General features: G+C 42.3%; 1 protein-coding gene across 6 annotated transcripts in view; it reads right to left on the reverse strand.

Moving 5' to 3' along the window:
• Positions 1 to 22,015, reverse strand: part of map7d1a (MAP7 domain containing 1a) — a 38,356-nt gene that overhangs the window by 13,919 nt on the left and 2,422 nt on the right. For 4 of the 6 annotated variants that reach the window (XM_034554171.1, XM_034554170.1, XM_034554168.1 and 1 more), the window contains exons 2-6: positions 10,598 to 10,804; positions 6,378 to 6,446; positions 5,552 to 5,572; positions 2,805 to 2,968; positions 2,386 to 2,497 (exon numbers count right to left, since the gene is read on the reverse strand). In XM_034554171.1, coding sequence (XP_034410062.1) covers positions 2,386 to 2,497; positions 2,805 to 2,968; positions 5,552 to 5,572; positions 6,378 to 6,446; positions 10,598 to 10,804 — 573 coding nt within the window. The remainder of the gene's footprint in view (positions 1 to 2,385; positions 2,498 to 2,804; positions 2,969 to 5,551; positions 5,573 to 6,377; positions 6,447 to 10,597; positions 10,805 to 22,015) is intronic. The other 2 variants (XM_034554173.1, XM_034554169.1) reach the window with 1 other exon arrangement.

Here is a 22,015-nt window from a genome sequence, read left to right on the forward strand (position 1 = left end):
GTTTGAATGTTCTGCATTGTAGCTTGGCATAGGAACTTGACTTTGGCCAACAATAAGGGCACAGTGGCCTCATTAAAGTGGCTAGTAAGATTTCAAGGAGGAATCATGTCCAGCTTAAAGTCATGCATCACAAGCAGGAACTTAGGAAGGTCGCTTCCCTTATAGAGAGCCAGGAGCCAGAACTGTTACCATCAGGGCGTTGTTTTAAAAGTGCCCGTTATGAGGACCAAGAAATGTAATGTTTCCTTTGTCCACATGTTAAACGGCAGATAGTGGCCTATTAAACCCGTCAGCATCCTGCTCATTTGCACAGACTACTTAGATTGTTTGTCTTCCAGAACCTCGTTTGTAACCACTTGGTAAACGACGTCCTGTTTGTTGTTGCCGTCCTAAGTGTTACGGGTTGTGTGTGTCTTTGTGTATCCTTGCTGCAAACTGTCCATTACAGAACATTCAACTCCATTGAGGTAAAAGAGAAAATGACTTTACTCATTTCACTTAAATCACCATAAAAGCAGACTTCTTCTCAACTCCCACTAGATTAACATTCCTTCTTCACAACACAGATTCCAAAAGGCATGTCAACCCCACTAAGAACCTTTTATGTCCACCTTATAAAAGCTGCCAACAAGCACTGAACAAGAAAAGATAACCGTAACAACTAAGCCATGTATGAAACCATCCATGTGGAATACTAGCATCTATCCCAAGTGTGTGTGTGTATATATATATATACATATATATATACATACATACATACATACATACACACACATACATACACACATACATATATACACACACTGACACACACAACCACAGGTATCTATGAACACTCTGCTCTTTTCCCAAATCAAAAAAACATGGTCTGTTTACTCTTTTGAACGAAGCCAGGATGAGTCCTCTACTTTCACAAACAACATCCCGAACTCTCAGCCCCTCCGCTGCAGTCTGTTTGGCTTGTTGGCTACCTCGTTTCAGCCAGGAAGGGAGAGCAAAGGAGAGATTGATTAGTCAATAATTGCCCTGGCATATGGCAGAAGCGATTGCATGACAACAGATAGAACTTTTTAGAGCTTCAAGTCGAGAGGATGGCACAAAAGGGGACCGAAGCAAACCATTAAAAGATAGTTTGTACATTATCACATTATTACGCAGCCAACCCTGCTTACTGCAACTGATGCAATAAAGCAGCTGAATACATGTTCACTCTGCGCAGTCTGGTCATGATCAGCGGCTAATGACCCTGAAGTAATGTTAAAGAGCAACAGCTTGCTGGGACAGAGCTGGAGTAGCCGACACATCAGAGGAACTGGTGTGTTAACATGGAGGAGTGACGACACAGCAGATAAACATAGAACAAAAACAAACTTCCTGTGCTGCCGATATTCGTTTGGGCAGAATTACTGACTTCATATGCCGGCCCCAAAAGGGAGCATTAAACACTGCACACCTATCGATTTTGCCGTTTGAATTAATAAAAGAGAACGCTAACTCTATTTTGGTATAATTCAACCGAATGGGGTGATCGTTTACCAATGTCGGGCTGCATTGCTTCAGATTCTGGTGTTGTTCCTTCCTTGTAATGTGTCTCTTGTGCACTGTGGACTGTCTCTATTGTTGTTGGTATGAGTCTATTGTTGTCTGTATACATTTTTGGTGGCAAATGAGTTTCCCCACTGGGGCTTAATAACGTTTTCTAATCTAATCTAACTTGAATGGTTCAGTTGTAAAAACAAAAAAAAAATGTAAACAAAATCAGAAAATGAATCAATTATTTTGATAACTGATTAAATATTCAAGAAATATATCAAGCAAAAATGTCAAATATTCGCTGGTGCCAGCTTCTCAAATGTGCATGTTTCAGTTGTATATGATTGTGAATTAAAGATTTGGGGGTTTTGGTCTCTTGTCAGGACAAACTCTTTTCCCACATATTTACTGATTGAAAAATAAAAGTTGAATCAATAATGAATTCTTTATTAATCTGTGACAGCACAGCTGACGTACAAGCCTCATCTCCCTTCAAAGACAAAAACAGACCTGTGTAAGGACATGAGATAGCTGTAGCAGGTCAATCTTTGGAAGAGAACCAATGATTTACGGTCTGCTTTTGTTTACAGTGAAAAAAGTGACGCCAACATCATTTCCCTCTAATGGACTGTCGGAGGTTAATGGCACTGAAACCCAATAGCCAGTGATGACAAATAAATCCTCAACGGATAGAATCCATCGCCCATAAAAGTTGTACGTTGCACAAATTCCAGCAGGACAACATCCATCAATATTTTGTATACGAGTCAGTACATTTTTCCGTTATTAAAGGGAAGTTCTTCGGTTAATATTTCATGAGGATGTGTATCCAGATTGCAGCAGCGTACTCACCTTCTTTCTGGCTGGAGTTCTGGCTTAGGCCACCAGCCCAGGACCACCTTTGCTGGCGGATTTCTGCCCACGTTTTCTTGGTTGACCTGTGGATGGCGTTCTCGTAGCGTTCCTGGAAAGGACACAGGGAACGATATCAGTTATTTGAATGTCTATTGCATCAAAAGCAATAAACAGAACTGGTTGGCAGTGCTGAAAAAGGCTGTAATAGGTATCCTTGAACACAATCCTAAATCTCCCCTCATCTGCAGCTGACCCTGATCAGCTGTCAATTTAGATGGAAGGCATAAACGTTTCCCTCTGGGTATTAGTGCAATATGAGAGAAAAATAAGTCTCTGTAACTGTCATCACTAATACAACTCCATCACATATTGAATGGATTACTTTCTAACAGTCGGTTGTTCTTGTCAAAACATACTTTATTCTTCTCCAGTTTCTGTCTCTGCCTCTCCTCCAGGGTGGCCCGCCGTTTCTCCGCCTTGATCCGCTGTTCCTCCAGCTTCCTGCGGCGCTCCTCCAACTGCTGTTCCCTCAGCTGCCGGGCCTTCTCCTCCTTCTCCAGCCACTGGCTCTTTTTAGCAGCTAAGATGGGGCACAAGAGAGTAAGACTTTACCAAAAGAGCGCTGGTCAAATGAGTCCTCCCTCTGCCTCAGTTGGCATGGCACACATTCCCTTTGAAATGTCTGGTTCGGTTTGGACTTCACAGAGAAGTGTGTTGAAAAGCATCTTTTGATCGGTTGGGTGTTTTCATGAACATTATAGTTGGCCTCTCCAATGTTTAATTTTCCTAAAAAGCTGTCTTTAAAAAATGATATATATATATATATATTTCCCTCCACCTCTTTCCTACTTTGTGTTTGGTAAAATAAACTCAGTTACTTGACTTTTCTGCAGAATAAAGCATAGTTACAGCACTTTTATGCCACACTAATCACATCAACGACCCCACGTCAACTTCAATAAACCACACAATTTGATATGGAAATGATCTTGTTGTCGCTGAGACAATGAACGAGGGCATAGAGGGCATTGCAGCTGCCTCTCTGTGTGCACAGCTCACCACATTTCTTTAAACTACAAAGTAAAACCTCCATGAAGGATCAGCCTCTGCGAGGAGGCGAGGCGTGGTCCTCCTAAGCAACAAAAGCAACTGGTTGTGGATTGAAGATTATGGTGACGGATCATTGTGGAGACGCTGGAGGCGAGAGGGGTTCAAATGCATTGGTAGGCACACAGTTGGGCTTTTATACCGAGGCACTGCTTGCCAGCTCGCTGCAGCAGAGAGAATATCAGCTGCAGTGCGTATCTCATCTCTTTAAGAGCAGCCACATCTTAACCTTCCAGTGCCACAGATCTTTACGCATGGCACTGCAGGTAAAGAGTAGTGTACACTGCTTCACAATACACTCGTTGTGCTGTGAGGAGAGCAGAGGGTCGGGGAACCTGCTTCAATGTCAAAGGCTCGCTGAGAAAGATGACCATTGTGGACACCCCGAACATTCCCCCCCTTTGACTTTGAGGGCTGCGCCCACTCGCAGAAAAGAGAGTCTGTGACACTCGCTGATTGAATATTTGAATTTGTCTCATTCAACAGAAGGGTTCGGTAATGGTTTTCCTGACTATAGGTGCTAGTTGCAGGAAGGAAACTTGGCTCGGGGCGTGTGTGCTTTAGAGAGTTAGTCTCAATGCTTTCAGCTCACGATTTACACAACTTTCCATTGCTTTTCCGTGCCTTTCGTCATCAGTCATTTATTCATCTGTAGCAATGCGTTGAGTGATAAACAGATGTCCAATTATTAGATCTAGATTCCTCAACTCTCTCTTCGCAGTGATAAAGTGCTGACGTGTAAATAATCACAAGCAGAGTGCTGCACTAACCCTACATAAAGTATTTATACTAATCTACCAAAGGCAGACAAGGCAGGAGAGTCATTTCTGTGAAATCACAGCCAAATGCCTGATACAAGTCCATCAAAGCTTCACTGAAACATCACAAGGAAACAATAAGATACAAGCCAGGGTTTACCAATTGTGGGCAATTTAATACAAACCTAATAATATTACTGGGGACGGTTGATGAGCTTTACTGGCCGGGATCTCTTTCAAGTTTGCAATGTAAACACAAGCTTTGGCAGGATCTAATCTTATACTCAGGTCTGACTGATCATCAGACCAGACCCGTACCATCTGGCGTGCCCTTGTGATCCTCCAATTAGACGGAGCAACACTACGAAGTGTGTCCGACTCTTCTCACTGCTATCGAACACACATTCGACGGCGTCACTGGAACTACGAGCATGATAGTTTAAAGGCGTCGGTGTCATGTGAGGATGTAAGTCGGCATAATGAATTGTCCAGATGTGATATTTATAGTGTTTACTAAAACAGAAAATGTTGAACTTCATGATTTTGTATTTGGCCATATAAAGTTGTTTAGATGGGAAGCCAAGATAAATCTGTCTGCAAGTGTCTCTAAAACCTCCAATTTCTTCAGTAAGCAGGTAATCATAGTTGGTTTGCGACATGTGGGTCAAACATGTTTTCTTTAAATACTAAATTCTGTGGCGTCTGCAGATGGGACATGTGGATGAACAAAGTTCAAACAAAGGACACGCTCCATACTCTCATACTGAGATTAAGCTTTACAATAACATTTCTTTATGGTTAATTGATCAGTCTATGCCTACATGATTTTTGTGAGAGATGAAGTTCAGAGAGCGGAAAGGTCACAATTAGTTGAAATTTCTATGACATGGAAAAATGTCAACAAGGAACACCATGACAAGGGATTAAATGGAAAAACCGCTCTAGAGCTGGGCAATGTGACCAAAACTCAATAGTGGGACTCTTTTTATTCACAATATTTACCTCGATAATGATAAAACTGCCAATAAAAGTTAAAAAAACATTTTTTACCTTCCATCTTGGCCCCTTCAATATGTGTTTATAGGGTTCAAGAGCTTTAAAAAAAAATTTTTTTTAAAAACATGCCGACATGAGTACGGTGCTTCAATGACTCATAATGTCTGTATATTGGTACATTTTCAGTTTATTGCCCAGCTCCAGTTAAAACTACTGAACCTCATTAAATTGAGACATCCAAATATGACAACAATCCAAATGGGTCACCACCACCACCACATACACATAGGTGAGTGGCTTACCTTGTAACAAGCTGAGCTCTTCTGCAGGGGGGGAGGGAGTGAGAGAGAAGACAGAGGCAACTGTCAGTCATGCAAAGCAGTGCATAACCAGCGCGTAGCCAGGTGAAAAAGTGACAGCCGAGTGGTAAATAGAAAATAAGGACTTGGGCAAAGAGATGCAATATCAACGAAACACAAAAAAAGTACAGCCCTGTCAATTGTTATCTTTTCCAAGTAACAGGCCTTGAGGAAATGTTGTCCCCGTTGATCACATTACATGAATTCAAGTAGGTATCAAATGTAGGTTTCTGTGCTATTGCAAACCAATTTCAAATCACATTAAAGTCATAAAACATGCAACAAGCTAATTGAATTTATGAACACATATGGTGCCTATCTTTTCCATGTTGTGTTAATGTGAGGAATATCTCTATTCAATTAAAATGCATTAACATACATCTTAGTGGATGGACTTAAGTGCTAACGTGTCAAACAAACATACAATAAGCATTTTGACAGACAGCTTATTTCAGCATGCACGTAGAAAATGAAAAGCTTGCTCGTCTTTGGTAAAATGGTGGCTTGGGTTTTGCTGATTTCAGTCACTTTTCTTGTCAGATATCAGACAGAACTGTAGGCAGGTTCTTGTTTACAAGCCCAAACTACCCTTTTATCCTCTCTGTGCTGCATGTGCATGTTGGCTCCAGGCCTGCAGCCTGCAGCCTGGAGCCAACCGAGTAGCAACACAGCTGCAAGTGTAAAACAAAAACCTCTTTCACCCCAACACTAGGGGGAGCTCTCCTCCTATGTAACGGACTTCGCCCCCCAACCCTTTTCTTCAACTTACCAAGATATTTGGCCTTTTCCTCTCTCCTCTCCTTGGCAAGCTTCTGCCTCTCCTCTGCTTTTATGGTGTCTGTGATGAGGATGGAGACAAAAGGAGAAAAAGAGGGCGAGAATGTGAAAATAAAAAGGTGTCATATTGTCATACAAGTCCAATCCATTCACCCACATCAGATCACACAGCATTTATAAAAATAAAAAGTGAATTGGTCTTGACATTGTTTTCCATTTCCTTGCAGGTAAAAACAAACACAATATTATTTATTCTGAAACCTGAGAGAAATTCAATATTTAATAATGTTTGGCCTCATTTTTAACCAAATGACAGTCAAAACATAGTTCCATTTCATGCTTCCTGACTGCCAGAGGCGGTGCTTAGCACTGGATATCTTCAGGTTGAGTCTTAATAACAACAAAGTCACCTGTGACCTCAGATGACCCCCAGCCGGGTATAAGTTCCGGCGTCGTCCTGAGAGCAGTCCTTTTTCATCTTCTTGTGACCACTGGTCGGAGTTGCGGGTCTCTCGCCCTCCAAAAGACTGCCACAAGCTGTCCCTCTGTCCCTAGGGCAGAACAGGACTTCCCGAAGGACAGTTCTATTCTCAATGCTCAATGCTCTGGAGCCACGGGCCGTGCACCTAGCGCTCAAACAGTTCCTGCCGTACTTGAGAGGGCAGTATGTACTTGTTCGGTCAGACAACATCTCGACCGCGTTTTCACATGAACCACCAGGGGAGGACTAGGTCTGCTACGGGTGTCTCGTGCCCTTCTGACTCGGGCAGCCCCTCGCCTGACCAGTTTTCGGGCGATGTATCAACCAGGAGAACGGAACCATGGCGCAGGTTCCCTCTCCCGTCTCAAGCCTCCATTGGGGGAGTAGCGGCTTCATCCATAGGTGGGGCATATCATCTGGGGTCTCTTTGGCAGGGCAGACGTGGATCTCTTGCCTAAGAGCAGAGGTGTTGACCCACTGCCCCCACCGGTCCTCTTGGTCAAGATGCCCTGGCTCACACGTGGCCAGAGGGTCTTCTTTATGCCCCCCCCCCCCATTTCCTCTGATCTTGCCAATTACTACTCTCCAGCAGGGCCACAGACAAAATAAACTGAATTGAATGGAATGAATATGCTGTATATCTAAAATCGTATTTTTGTTAACAAACCACTTAAGTTCTATAAATGTACTATTATCTGTAAAATAAAGTGTTTTGTGCCATTGAACCGTTACCGTTTCTGTACACATGACATCTATTGCTTCTGTCCATCCGGGGAGAGGGATCCTCCTCTGTTGCTCTCCTGAAGGTTTCTTCCCTTTTTTCCCTGTCAAAGGTTATTTTTGGGGAGTTTTTCCTGATTCGATGTGAGGTCAAAGGTCAGGGATGTCGGAAAGCACAGATTGTAAAGCCCTCTGAGGATAATTTGTAATTTGTGATATTGGGCTATACAAAATAAACTGAATTGAATTGAATTGAACCTTTCCAACCTCCCTCAACCCAAAACTGACCTGAGGCAACACTAATGCACCTTCCCTTCAATTAACATAAATATATGAGTAAATGTCCCTCGATGGACTGGCGGCCTGTCCAGGGTGTCCCCTGCCTTCGCCCTATGTCAGCTGGGATAGGCTCCAGCGCCCCCGCGACCCTAATGAGGATAAGCGGTATTGAAAATGGATGGATGGATGGATATGAGTAAATGTTTTCGTCACTGCTGTAAAAGAAATCGGCACGATGGAAGCTTTACTCTAAAAAGTCTAGGAAACATATGCCACAAGACAATGACAGGAAACTGTCAACGTCAACAAAAAGGGCTGAAGCCGATAAAAAAAAAATATATACAGTGTATATATATATATTTGAGAAAATTCTTCATGGAAGCCAATCTTCTCCAAATAGAAACTGGAGCAAGTGGCAGGCTCACTAACTCTCCAATGCCATGTTCTGACTACAGGGGGGCGCTTACATGCATCTCTTCTTTCTGTGACATGTTCACACATAACATTCCTTTCAAATACCCCAGTGGAAGGACTCAGCGGAGAAAATAAGAATATCTCAATATTAGGGCTGCAACTAACGATTATTTTAATAATCGATTAATCTGTTGATTATTTGTTCGATTAATCGATGAATCGGATAAAAAAACAAAAAAAGCATTAATTTCCAACCCTTTATTCAACAGAACTGTTCCAGAAAATGCACAAGTAACAGGTACCGTAAATTCAGGACTATAGAGCGCACCTATCTATCTAATTTTTAAAAGAAAAAAAAAATTGTACATAAATAAGACGCACTTGTCTATAAACCGCAGGAAAAGGGGGCGTGGCTTTTCTCCGTACAAACTGTTATTTCCGCCGTTCACCACGGAATAAATAACCACTAGTTCTGCGTAATAATCGCGCGACACAACGAATCGATAATGCAATTCGTTGCCAACTATTTTAATAATCGATTTTATCGATTCATTGTTGCAGCCCTACTCAATATAGATATTTTACTACCAGAGCTAAAACAATTATGTAATTCATCAATGTGTCAATGTGTAGAACATTTTGAGAATCCATTAATCGTTAGAAAATGTGAATAATTGCTGTAGACTGAATTAATTTGGTGGGTTGAGAAAAAAACAAGACGTGATGGGCATTTATAAATAACTAATTAGTCGATTAATGGAAAAAACAATGTGTAGATTAATGAATAATAGAGTGCTTTATATTGTCTTATAGCCCAGGCACTTGAACCCCTCGGGACAACACAAATATGATTACCGCATTCCTGCAGCGTGTCAAGCACTGGCAGTCTGGATCTTTCTTTAGTCTTCATGCAGCATCATCCCCCTCAATCTTCACAAACCAGATGTTCATCGTGAAACACAAAAGGAACTCATCCTCCAGCAATGTCTAATAGGAGGAGGCGTGAATCACAAACGTGAAAACAATCTGCCATGCAGCCTCCCCAAAGAACAACCTCTGACCCACTTTGATATTTATAGGACTATGGCCCATGTGCACGGTGCTGGTCGGTGTGATGTGCCCCCGTTTCCAACTCACCACCACCGTGTTAATCATAACGTCACGTGCACAAAGCTTTCGAGACAAAAACAGACAATCACTGCAAGGTGTGATGTTCAGACTCTAAATGTCTGCTCTGTTATTCTGTTCTCCTCTGAATGTAAGTATAATAAGAGCAGTGCAGGGGAGAATGTATAGTGTGACGTGCAAGCCTCGTAGTGCAAATTCAATAGATAGACATGACGAACGACAAAGAACGCGTTTACTTGAGACGACCTCCATGAGGAGGCTCTCTTGGAGTCACTGCGTTCACGGAAAAAGGTTTGAGATGAGACAAAACACAACTAAGCAGAGGCAGCAGCTCCCATCTGAACTTCAAGCCTCACTATTTAGTTTGACTAATTAAGTGGCTTTTTATCTTCATAAAATCCCTCTGGGTTGAGCTAAACATCACACAAGTAATGAGCTTTACAAAACTAGCGGAAAAGGAACTTGAATGTCAAAAGGGAAGCGTGTGTCATTTTGGAATCAGCTGCATGTTTCTCAAAAATAGACCAAACTTCGTCAAATAAACATAGAATATCATAAAGTCTTGAGATAACTGACATGGGCTAAGGTCATAACAAGACATCCGAACTGGAAGTAATGGGAGCAGTTTGGGGCCTTTGGGGGTTTATCCCCATCACCTCACGCAAAGGGAATAAAGACCATGACCACTGAATGGATTAATGGATAAAGAATAAAGGGGAGAGAGAAAAGAGGCTTACACTCCAAAAAAACCTCAAACATTTTGCATAGAGTTTGCATGTGCCGTTAGTCCCTGCATTGGGATTTAAAGCAAGGACTTTAAGTGGCATTGCGGAAATAGCTACGGTGCAACTGCCGGGTCAAACTAATTGCCGACCTTGGCATCGCTCACTGAAATAGGATTCCTATTCAGGTTGCCTACTGTTCCTTAGAGAACAGTGCATGTCAGTTTTCCATATTTAACTAATTCTGCCTAAAGTCTTTGAGCTACTTATGTTCCATGTTTGTTCCCACAACTGCTTCCCGTCTGATAGCATGCGGTCACTAGTACTCAGACACTGAAGCATTGCTTTGCCTCTGGAGAGCTGACCTAACTCCAGTAGATTGCACATGCAATCGGACCACTATGAGAGCACTGTGTCTGGCCAAATCCAGCTTTAACCGCAAAGCAACAGAACTTTGTTTTTATTTACCTTTACCACTTTTCAACCTGGGGATAGGTGATGCAGGTGACCCAGGTGACCGGGAAATGACGTCAGACTTTGTGGGGGTTGTCAATCTCCAATCTGTGTTTTTCTTAGCTGGAGACACCATTCTCTCAGTGTTATCCGTCTTCGGGGGGCTGCTCTCCCCCTCCGGGTCAGGCCTCGTCGGGTTTGTGTTCAGAGCCGAGTGGGAAGCTGGTCGAAAAGAAAGACAGAATAGAAACAAGTGAAGTAAAAGGTGAGACAAGCACACAGATGGAACTCAACCAGTTGGTCTTCATTCCTTTCACTACTGGGCCTAAGAAGTAGTTTAGTGTAGATGATGGAAACTTCCTCACAAGCTACATGGGTGGGGAGGAATCCATGGCTATGGCGAGGAGCCTTCATTGAGAAATGAAACAGCACTGGAGCAAGATAATGAAACGGAACACCTTCAAAAGAAACAACCTAAGCAGTTGTGGAGCAACATTATCTGCTACAGAGATTTCACCATTCAGTCAGAAGCACAAGGTCTCAAGTCTGCTGCTCGAACTCTACGCCTAATATTATTTTCCACTCTGTGATTGATCGACAGAACGGCCTGAGCAAATGGGCCTCGACTCCCTGGCAGAACAAAACACACTAATTGCTTTTTGGCATCGTGCCGATTCCACTGAGGTGAATTGAACTGCTTGGGAAAAACAGAATCGGAGTGATCATCTTCCCAGAAGAAGCCACATTTCTTCTTGATGACAACAATAAACAGAAGTCAGATGGAGCGCAGGAGTTATCTGTACTCTCTGGGATTTAAAAAAGTTCCGCGATAAAAGAATCGCTGGGCCGGTTTGTTGGGAGAGCAGCTTCACTTACAGCACCATAACTCACAGTTGGCACGCTGCTGAACTTGAATCTCCTACTCAAACATTAGTTTGCTCAGGCTTTGACAGCCAGACAAAGACCCTCATGGGAGGGACTCTTGGCTTTGTCCACTCAGCACTGTACCCCTTCACTCCCTGTGGAACCGTGTTGGAGCACAGTTTCTTCTGCATAGTCTCTGGAGGTAAACGCTGGGGCAACATGCTGCGCGTTACTCAGACTTTCGCAGACCGTCGGGGGTGGTCACACCGAGACCGTGAATGCAGATTTACAAATGCTGTGCTTTTCTATTTTTGGATTGAAGAGCACCAAAGAGTGGCGAGACCATTGCTGTGCAACTTAAAAGATAATTGATTATGGCTTTCGATAGAGTATGCAACTGTACAGTGTGCCTCTATAAACATACAAACAAAAAACTCTGTATTTATTTGTAAAACACACAACTCCATAATGAATACAACTCTGACCTAAGAGGCACACGGCTGGACAGCGGTCTGCATGAATAGCTGTGGCCAATGTCTCACTACTCAAACTACAATGCTTAGTAGCATTCAGTGAGATATCAGGCCCCGTGGCAGAGGATGTCTGAGTTCATCTATGCACATGAGAAGGCTGTGTCATCAGTCTGGCAGATGGAGGCCGTTACTGATGACCCCGAGATACACAAAGCCTGATGACCAGAGAGAACGGCAGTAAAAGTCTATGATAGAGTTCAACTGGTAGACAAGACATCGCGTTTCCCCTGTCGAAGCATGCCACTATTAAACAAGCATTCCTCGGGCAGCAATGTGCTCCGACAGAGAGAGGCCATTGTTGTGGTTGCTTCATGGCAACGGGACAGCGGCCAAAACACTGCAATGACAGTGACAGGGAGAGGAGGGGGGGAATGGTAGCGAGAGACTGAAAGTAAAGGAGGTGAACACTTGTAACAAAAAGACTGAGAGCAGGAATCAGTGACGTATTCAGGGATTCATTTAAAATGTTAAATGTTTACTACAGAGTCATATTAAAAACACATCGCCTGGCCCAGAGCTTGAAACCATCTTCATTTCCAACTCAATCCAGTAAACTGTCGGCTCCTCCATGTTACTTTATTACGGTTAAATTCTAACAGAAAACATTATGCAATTCAATTTCTGCAATCAACCGAATCCCCGCAGCCTTTTTGCAAACAAACGATGCTACACACAAACATGGGCGTTGCATCGGGACTTTAAAAGGTGACGACAGCCTTGCTCATCTTTCAGTACACCATTTTCAAATCCTTGGAGGGCAGTCACAACAAATGAGCTACCAGAGTTGGAGTTTCTGATGGACAGGTATGGTGTTGCCTCACATCCTGTGAAAGTTCCCCCATACACCTGAGAACTGGAGCCACGGACAATTGGCTGGCTGACAGCACTGTGGGCGACCGGTCCGACAATCACTGTAATGTATACAGCGTCAATGATGAAGAGAACGTGAATGTAGCAGACTCTGGTATGTTGGTGACACCGACAATGAATACCAATGAAACCTGAAGCTCTCTGGGGGGAAATGGGATGGGAGCTGAGGGAGAGGATTGCTGCTGCGTAGCAAGAGACTAAAACAAGGGCTGATTGATTCAGCACTGAAAAGCCCAATGTGACTTCTTTAAATTGCTTTTTATCTTTATTTTAATTTAATATAGTTTGATAGTTAAAAAAGCAGCAAATCATCACCTTTTAGATGCTGGAACTCGTATTTGTTTGTGTTTTAGCTTGACAAATGGCTTGAACCTTAATTGTTTTTCAAGAAAAAGTTGGTGCTTGTTAAAATAATCAAATCGACTAATCATACCCAGGTACCTTGTGGAGGTTTTTCCATGGCAAAAGCAGTGGGCACACGTGGGTATATAACACATTTCAAGTTCAATTATATATGTAAGAAAACACCCTAAGTGTTCTGGGAAATGAAATGCATTGAACACATTTTTAAAGCCTCAAAGATGCGCAGGATGCATTTTAATTTGTGATGCTGAATGTGAAAACATAAATTTGTTTACAAGAAACCTCCACAGGTCACCTTTCACATAAAAAGAACAAAGAAGTCTGCCAAGTGTAATGGCTCCGAATCAGGGACTTCCCAGGACTCCTGTCCTGGTCTGACAACTGTCTACACAGTGACCGCTTACAGCAAACAAGATTGGGACATACTCGTGGGCTTGGAGGAGAAGGCTTCAATAATATTTGCACAGATGTACTGAATGCAATGACAAAATCTATTCAGCAAACCATGAGCTCCATGTTTTGGCTTTTGTCACAGACAAAACAACATGACTTGAGCCACACTAATAAAGTTCTCCAGAGTGTACTCATGTGGTGTGAAATCATAGCAGAAACAGCAATGTCTGCCTATTGTATTACCTCATTTAAACAACAATTACAACAGAGGGGTTCTGTAGGTGGACCCCGTTTAGCATCTGAGTAAGTACCTCCTTTGCATATTTACAGTCCAGCCTCCCACAGGCACTGCACCCAGGGGACGACTACATACAAAAACCATTAGACTACCTTCTTGTGACATCACTTACATTATTCATATTAATAAATCAATGCACACCATCCAACTTCCTGAGACGCATGAGTCTCCATCGAGGCTGAACATGGAAAAACACTTTGGTAGGGCTTATTGTTGGAAGGTAAGGGAGAAGAATACACAGAATAAACATTTGGCCAACGCTTCAAAAGCTTGAAACCACCAGTCCTTCTTTACTCCTCAATAACTAAGTTTCTACTCAAAGGTCCAACGTGTTTCTTTCACATTCAAGATTTCTGCATTTGTGTTTGTGCTCTTCACACTGGTCATAACCTCACACAACCTAATCTGATGATAGTCGTTGGGTTATTGTGGTATTCCACTGTCAAATCAAATGAAACCATACCTATATGTCCCCAATAAACTAATTATTGAGTAAAAAACTAATCTGTGTTCATCAAAACGTCTTGATTGTTGCTTCACAGCCACTATACACGAGCATACTACTGGCATCATTAGCATAATCTCTTGCTAATGTGGTGGTAGAAAGTAAACCACTCTTTAGAGCATTTCAAATCAGTGATGTCAGTGCATGGTTGCTTTGTTCCATCCTCCTACTAATCATCACCCGGCTATTCGACAGCTGTGAGACCCGACGAAGTGGGTCAGAGGAGGTTCAGGAATCTTAAGCATGCTGTGCATGAACATTGATTGAACATCACACCGTCACCTTGCACCACGGCCCAGTTGGCCCCATCATGTCTCCCCATGGGGCCTCTAGAGCTGTGTCAAACAAAGACTAAGGCTCTCAGTCAAGCCCATTTACATGCAAAAGTAAAACAAAGTAATAATTTAAAGTAAAAATAGTAAAAGGAACACCTTTCCCGAAATGGGTGTATGCACGCATGCATAAGCACAGTGTGGGAGCAAGAATGGCAGGTTGAGAATCAGCAGGTAATTAGCACAGGCCCAGTCCATTTCCCCAGTTAGAGGCATGTTCATTTAGAAATAGAAATATACTGTATGTGCAATTTCAAATTTTGGTTTGGAAAATCATAGTGGATCTGGCTCAGTCTGTACATTCACTCTCAAAACTGCAACCACAAAAGGATTTAGTACAGTTTGGCGAATGGCATTGTGAGTAAAGAGCCTCGTCAACACTGGGACAACTATAACTACTAGTAATACTGCCACACAAAATGGGATTTAGCAGAAATACCATTTCTCAGCATAGAGTTATAAATATCCACACTGCTGCCCCTGTGCCGCTGAAATAGACTTGGTCACCTCAACAACTGCAGGGCAAGCAGAAACTGTCCACTTTAATTATATTAATAAAAACAGAAAATTAATATTCATGTTCAAGAAATTAAATAGCAAATATTTTTTTTTTTTTTTTTTTTTTTTTTTAAAAAAGGTAGAGGTACCGACGGATAGCTTCTTGGAAAATCATGTGCCCACATTATAATGGAAGCACTTTTATCTCCACACAGCTATACAGGTATAAAGCACAGGGTTCAGACAATAAACCACACTGTTAACGTAACGGGTTCATCAGGGGAAGAAAAACGTGTTTCTGGCACAAGACAGCAAAACACATGACTCACTATATGACAGAATCAGCAAACTATGTCAGCACATTCTTATGACCATGTTTGCTCATTACCAGCTTAGGGAGGATACTTTCGGCTGAGAGGAGCTGTAAAAAGAAATACCCATATGAAACAACAACAAGACGACATTTCCAGTGTGAAGTCAAATACGGAGCTTTGAAAGGACTGCCAATGTCTCCCCAAGACACTGTGCAGTGTAAAATATAAAACACATGGAATATTTATGAAGCTCAGCGCTTCACTCTTAAGCACCAGCATCTCAGACTCCTGCCAAACAGAAAGAAAGAGGCGAGGAGGGGAACGCATCTTTCAGACCACCAATAGTTGCAAAATCTAAACTTACAAAGAAATACTTGGTAAACAGGGCGGAGATGCAGCACAGCCTCTGGAAAATGGAATTGAGGCAAACAAGAGGCGAGGAAACCGTATTGAGAGCCCAGAGTGTGAAACCAAAAGACTGGAAAGGGAAAAGGGCGGCAACCCCCCCCCCCCCGAAAGAGGAACTCAGGAAACACACAGAGAATGGATCTGCATCTCATTTGGGATGGGCCAAGGGGACTAATGAACTACCTCATCGCTTACCCCCCTAACCCGTCGCCCCTTCCCCCTGTTGTGTCCCTCCTGCACCGAATAGGGTGATGTAAGAGGGCAAGGGGGCCCAGACACACAGGAAGCGCAGTGTAAACAACAAGCACCGACTCCATGCCAAACCAGGCCCTGCGTGTGTGTGTTCACAGACCAACGTTTTCATTAGATGTGCTTACAACAGAGGACTACAATTTTAAAAAGGGGAACTGAACACATTGTTAAATTCTGCACAAAGACGGCGCTTAATGCAATTAATGATCATTTTAAATATTGATTGATCTGATGAACAGTCCAAAACCCAAAGATATTCAATTAACAATGATGTGAAAAGGGGGGAAAGCGAAATCTGGAACCAAAGAATGTTTGGTAACAACTTACATGATGAATTGCTATTATCAATGCTTTTATATTGATTGTGATCAAGATACAACTGAGAAAGCACGCTCTGCAAATATTTTCATTATTGATCCATCTGTCTACTTATTTACTTGATTAATCAATAATAATTTAGCCTATAAAATGCAAGAAAATATTAAAGAATGTCCATTATAATTTGCCAGAGTTTAAGATTACTGTAAGAGCCATTTTGTTTACGTGTGTTTTGTTGTACCTCCCACCACTAGGGGGCGTAGGGCGGCGACTGTCAATTGAGACAGGCCAATATAAATCAAGAGTAAAACTAAGGCCAGGTGTTGCTAGACTGGCAGGAGCACAGTCTTTTGACCGTGCGGAAGTAGGCAGTGTTAGACAAACACACGGTTTGATTTCTTTCAGTATTTCTTTTGGGAAAAATACAAGTGGGTTGGGACAAGGAGTGCACATTTTGGTTTCCGTTGACAAGACCTACAACATTACAAATAAATAACATTTCAAACAAAAAACTGGACATGGCATCAACTTATTGCACGCGTCAAAACTAAACCTGAAGCAACCATAGTGACCACTCGTTGACAGGCAACGGGGTCACTACAATTACATCTTCAAATGTCTTGTGTCAAAACACTAGTTTTTTTATTTTTTATTTAATAAATCACACAAACACTAAATCCTAACAATTGAGAAGCTGTACATGTTTGTCATTATTGCTTTAAAAAACTAATAAATTATCAAAATAATTAAAGATTCCTTTTTCTTGGAACGGCTAATCGATTCAGCGCGAGTCAAAGATATCCGAGTCACACTCATGAACCCACTAATCAGGCTGAAGCCTTATAAAGCCAAATAAAGGCCTGGCATTTAGCTACTGTATGCGCCAAAAACCACCGCGCTGATGAAAGGCTCTGCTAATCTGACCTAGCGGCGGCTCCCTGGGGACCCTGCTGCTGCTGCCAGCATCGTGCTCCAACATAAAGGGATAAGTAACGTAGACAGTTTGACCAGTGGAGGGGGAAGAGTGTCAAGAACCGCCAAACTCAAGCCTTTTTCAATGACATCAGAGGAGGAGGAGGGGGGGGATCTGGGCCGCACAAGCCGCCATTCATAACTGGAAGCAGTATATCAGCATACCAGGCAGTCGCTCCTAGCAACCTTTTGGGGGTTGGGAAGTGACAGCATGGTCTAATTCCCACTGATCTCAATGGCGGGGTCTTCTGGTCCCCCGTCACTGTCAAGGACACATTTTTACAGGATGTAAACCAAAATATGCCAAATTGCAACTGATTAGAAGAGCAATGCTTCACTGATGCTTCAAGAAATTGAACCAGTGACCAATGGGACGCTTACACCAAAATGTCCATATTGGGTTAATACATACAATGATCTGTGGTAAGCCAAGAAAAGCACTGGCAAAGCTTTGTCCGACTGGTCATCAATGCCACTGCAAAGATCTCAGGTATCTGTAATCCCCTCGATGACTTTTCCATCCGTGTGGCAGACTAAGTTCCCTTTTGGTGCATTATTTAGATGAATCGGTGTACAGCGAACATGCATCTGGTGAGATTTTTGAACGGGTTTTGACTGTGTGCGTGTGTCCTTGTCTGCAGTAGCTCACTGAGCCGTTGTTTATTGTTTTGTTCCAATTTGGTTATTTTCGTAAACATTCCTTGAAGCAAAAATATGGCCCGGGCAGTAATCTTGTGCCTGTTCAACATACAATTACACCCAACAGTTATCATTAACTGGATTTTTGTCTCCCCCCACACACACACACACACAACCTTTCTGCTTGCAACAGGCACCAATCATGGGTTTCATAATCACAGGTAACTATGACGATACCAAATGTTCACTCCCACTCTTTTTAGCGACGCGGTCCAAATCCATCCACAAAAGTATGAAAACTGAAGTGATTTCAACGTTTCCTAGAAAGCAGGCGAAATATCTACAACAATCGTGAAAATGGATCAAACAATGGCTCCGAAATACAAATGGTGGCCTGCCAAGGAATGTGAAGGGTGATCGAGATGTGTTCACAGTGTAAGATGCATGCCCTTTAGGGACCGGTCTAATATTAGCAGACAGGTCTGGTGACTGGAACTTTCAGACGGCCAGAGAGCACACAGCAGCCCGTCTGAGATATTTTCAGACTTGGTGGAGGTGGAAGGAACAAATGACGCAGTCCAAATCAAGACTTCCCTTCCCATGTCCTTCCTCTCGTGTCCCAGGGAGAATGGCAGCACAGCATCGATGATGACACCCATCATCGGCCTACTTTCGGTGTGTCACAGTCGAAACTAAAAAGACATTATGTGGGTTAGGAAGAGCAGATGCCTTCCAAATTGCATGTGTATGTTTCATGGGCTTTTCCCATGCATTTAATGTGAAGGGGTTAGTTTCTTTGGCGTTCAGTCACTTTCTTACTACCCAGCTGCTGCAGCTGTGCAGCATCTTGGACCAAAGGCCTAGATTATAGCCTGTTAATCTTTGTCTCGTTGTCTTAAACTGTATTTCTTTATTTCATGGTTTTAATGCACACATGGAAAGCACTTTCAATTGCCTCTGTGCAAAATAAGCTTGCCTTGCCATGGTCCTATAACTTGAACAACATCTGCATTAAAGCCCTCCTGGTTCATTATACGTTGGTCCATTGACTGCATTGCTCTGTGCCTTTGAAGCACACTGCTTATTTTAATTACAAAAGGAATAGTTTGTCATTTGAGAAATGTGTGCTATACAGTATATAGTTATGCGAGAGGCCAGTTAGCTTAGCATGGCATAGATGCTGGAAACACTTTCTAAAAAAGGTAATAAAGTCCAACAAATAGCACCTATAAAGCCAACTAACACCTTTTATCTCTTATAAGCATTACACAAATATCCTGCTATTCTTTCAAACCTAGGTTGGGAGTTAATACCTTTTGCACAGAACAATTATCCTGCATACTCTAAACACACACACACGTTAACACACCAAATGATTCTGCTCTCTGCTACCAGCTTTAAGTCTTTGAGCTCAAAGTCATCACAGGTGGTCCTTGACAAGTCATAGCTCCCTGAATGATCAACTGTATTATATATCAAATGGTATTGTTATGGAGAAAAGACCAAAAGAGTAGAAGTGGTGAAGACATCATCAAGTCATTCTTCAAACGCAGCCACTAGAAGCCAGATGTGTTCTTGGGGCAAAATGTGAAGTTACAAGTGTCCTAGTCTCATTTCAGAGGCTAATGCTTAACCGTAGCCGGTAGCCATTTTAAGTGTGACTAATAACACACGTAATGAGGCTAAAGGAGTGAATGATTACAGACATCATCACCAGGCATAAAGCACAAGGTATAGAAAACACGAGCATGCAGCAATTCATTGTTGTTTATCAGCATTTGAGTAACATTAGCAAGAAAATGGCAATCCAACTAAGTATTTACAAGGTGAGAGTTCACAAACATCCTTTGCCGTGTTTGAGTTTTATGGTGTTGGCAAGTTCAACTTTAATCCCAACTTAATCTGTGTTTTCAGAGTAAACTATGTATTTGTGTCCTAATACATTTCAAACAGGGAGGTCCCGAGTTAAAAGGACCTCATGTACATCATTTGAGAAGGTTGTGTCTGTCGTTCTCCGCCGTGCACGGATCAACTGCATGCACGGATTGTCCGCTTTCAGTCGCCATTTCCAGAGAAAATACTGCAAAGGCTGAGAGTTTACCCACTTTGAGTGCTGTTAATGAGAAGGCTTTATACATCATTTGCTTTTCCAGAGTGCTAGGTTTAGAGATATTCCTCTATTACCTCATGAGTAATACAGGCGGTGTGATTTACACCGCCTGGGTGCCACAGAGTGGATCGCACTGATGTAACGCCTCCTCTATGTGGGGAGTTAAAGCAGTTCAATGAGTTTATTTCACATTACAGCATGTCTCACCTTCTTCTGGTCTTTAGAGCTCAAGTCTTCTCTCGTTTGGATTTCTTATTTCTTTTAATGCTTCACGTCATGATTCTTGTACACAGACACAATCATGTAAAAGCTTTCAAATATATGGATGAACTCCTGAAAACAGAGAGTTAATATCACTTTTTTATATATTTTTTCAAATATAAAACTAGATCATAAAATTAGCATCCCACTCATTTTTAAAAGAATCATGGCCCTGAGAATCTTAATTTAATCAAATTGTGAGATACCAAAAGATTCCAACCCCAAGTGACTCTGCAGTTTAAGTGACACCTTGAGATGTGTTTAAATCCATACTGAGTGACCACATTGCAGTCATATTACTGTCATACTGAGCTGTTCAAATACAGGGCTTATGTCTAAGAAGAAGAAACAAAAAAAGAGTATGATCCAACACTAATATGAAAAGCTCAGCTTTTCAACTGTAGTCAGTGTTTCTTTTTCAATCTAATAAACTGGAGTGCAGACGAGCCAAAACAACCTCAAATGTGTCACTGTCTAAACACTGCACTGCAGTTCCAAAAGCAGACCTCAACGCCACAGTGCTGGCATGAGTTCAGTCAGTTATTTTCCGTTCTCTCCCCAAACGTCATCGGGACAAGCTCGAGTCCCTTCTACAAAATGTGCTGAATATGGGCTTTGAGCATATCTGAACCCCCCCCCCCCCCCCCCCCCAGTCTCTTATGACATCAACAAGCGGCCCAAAGCAGCTTTAGAAGAATAATCAATTAATCTACACACCAAAAGAAAAGTTCTATCTTGTGAAAGAGTGTGGTAAAGTATAATGATTCAGTTACTTTAATCCCTTTAGCCATGCATGCCTGGAAAAAAAAGCCAAAGTTTGCAGCCGCATACACTGAATTAAATGGAATATAGAGGATGGAGCCCACACATAGGACGGCCCCTTTTGTGTGCACCAACCACTAATATGAAGGCAATTTTTGTTTGTGTTTTTTTTCCCTCAGATACAGAAATAATTCATATTTAATTTTAATCTATAAATTACATGAAGATTCAAACAACCCAAAGAATGGTACATTTCAAGACAATACTGGCATAACCCAAGCATGTTGCTGGAACTGTACAGTAAGCGCCATAACTACGTACACAGAGTTACAGTAGCTTGCAACATGATTGCATATCTGAAAATAGATGATGAAGTAAATGATTCTGCTCATATTCACAAACATTCAATCATACTTTTCACACATGAGTGCTTTCACACATTGCTAACCTGCTAGAGCCTCATGAAAACATCTCATTATAACGCACGCACACGTGCACACACTCCTGGGCAAATTAATCCTGGGCATGAACAATGTTGCCTCCATTATTACACAGTGAATCTAGGAGGGCCCATGGGATCCTGCCTACTTGCTAATTTACAAAGACACTAGCGCAGCTCTCTCCAAAAATGGGACCGGGTTGCACGTATCACCCCCACCCCCCCAGATTACATAACAACTCCTGCGGCGGAAGATGTGTAGCTGACTGATCCTGTTCATTGCAGCCAAGGCTGGTGGAGGC

This window comes from Cyclopterus lumpus, chromosome 16 (assembly GCF_009769545.1).
Source record: "Cyclopterus lumpus isolate fCycLum1 chromosome 16, fCycLum1.pri, whole genome shotgun sequence".
NCBI lineage: Eukaryota > Metazoa > Chordata > Actinopteri > Perciformes > Cyclopteridae > Cyclopterus > Cyclopterus lumpus.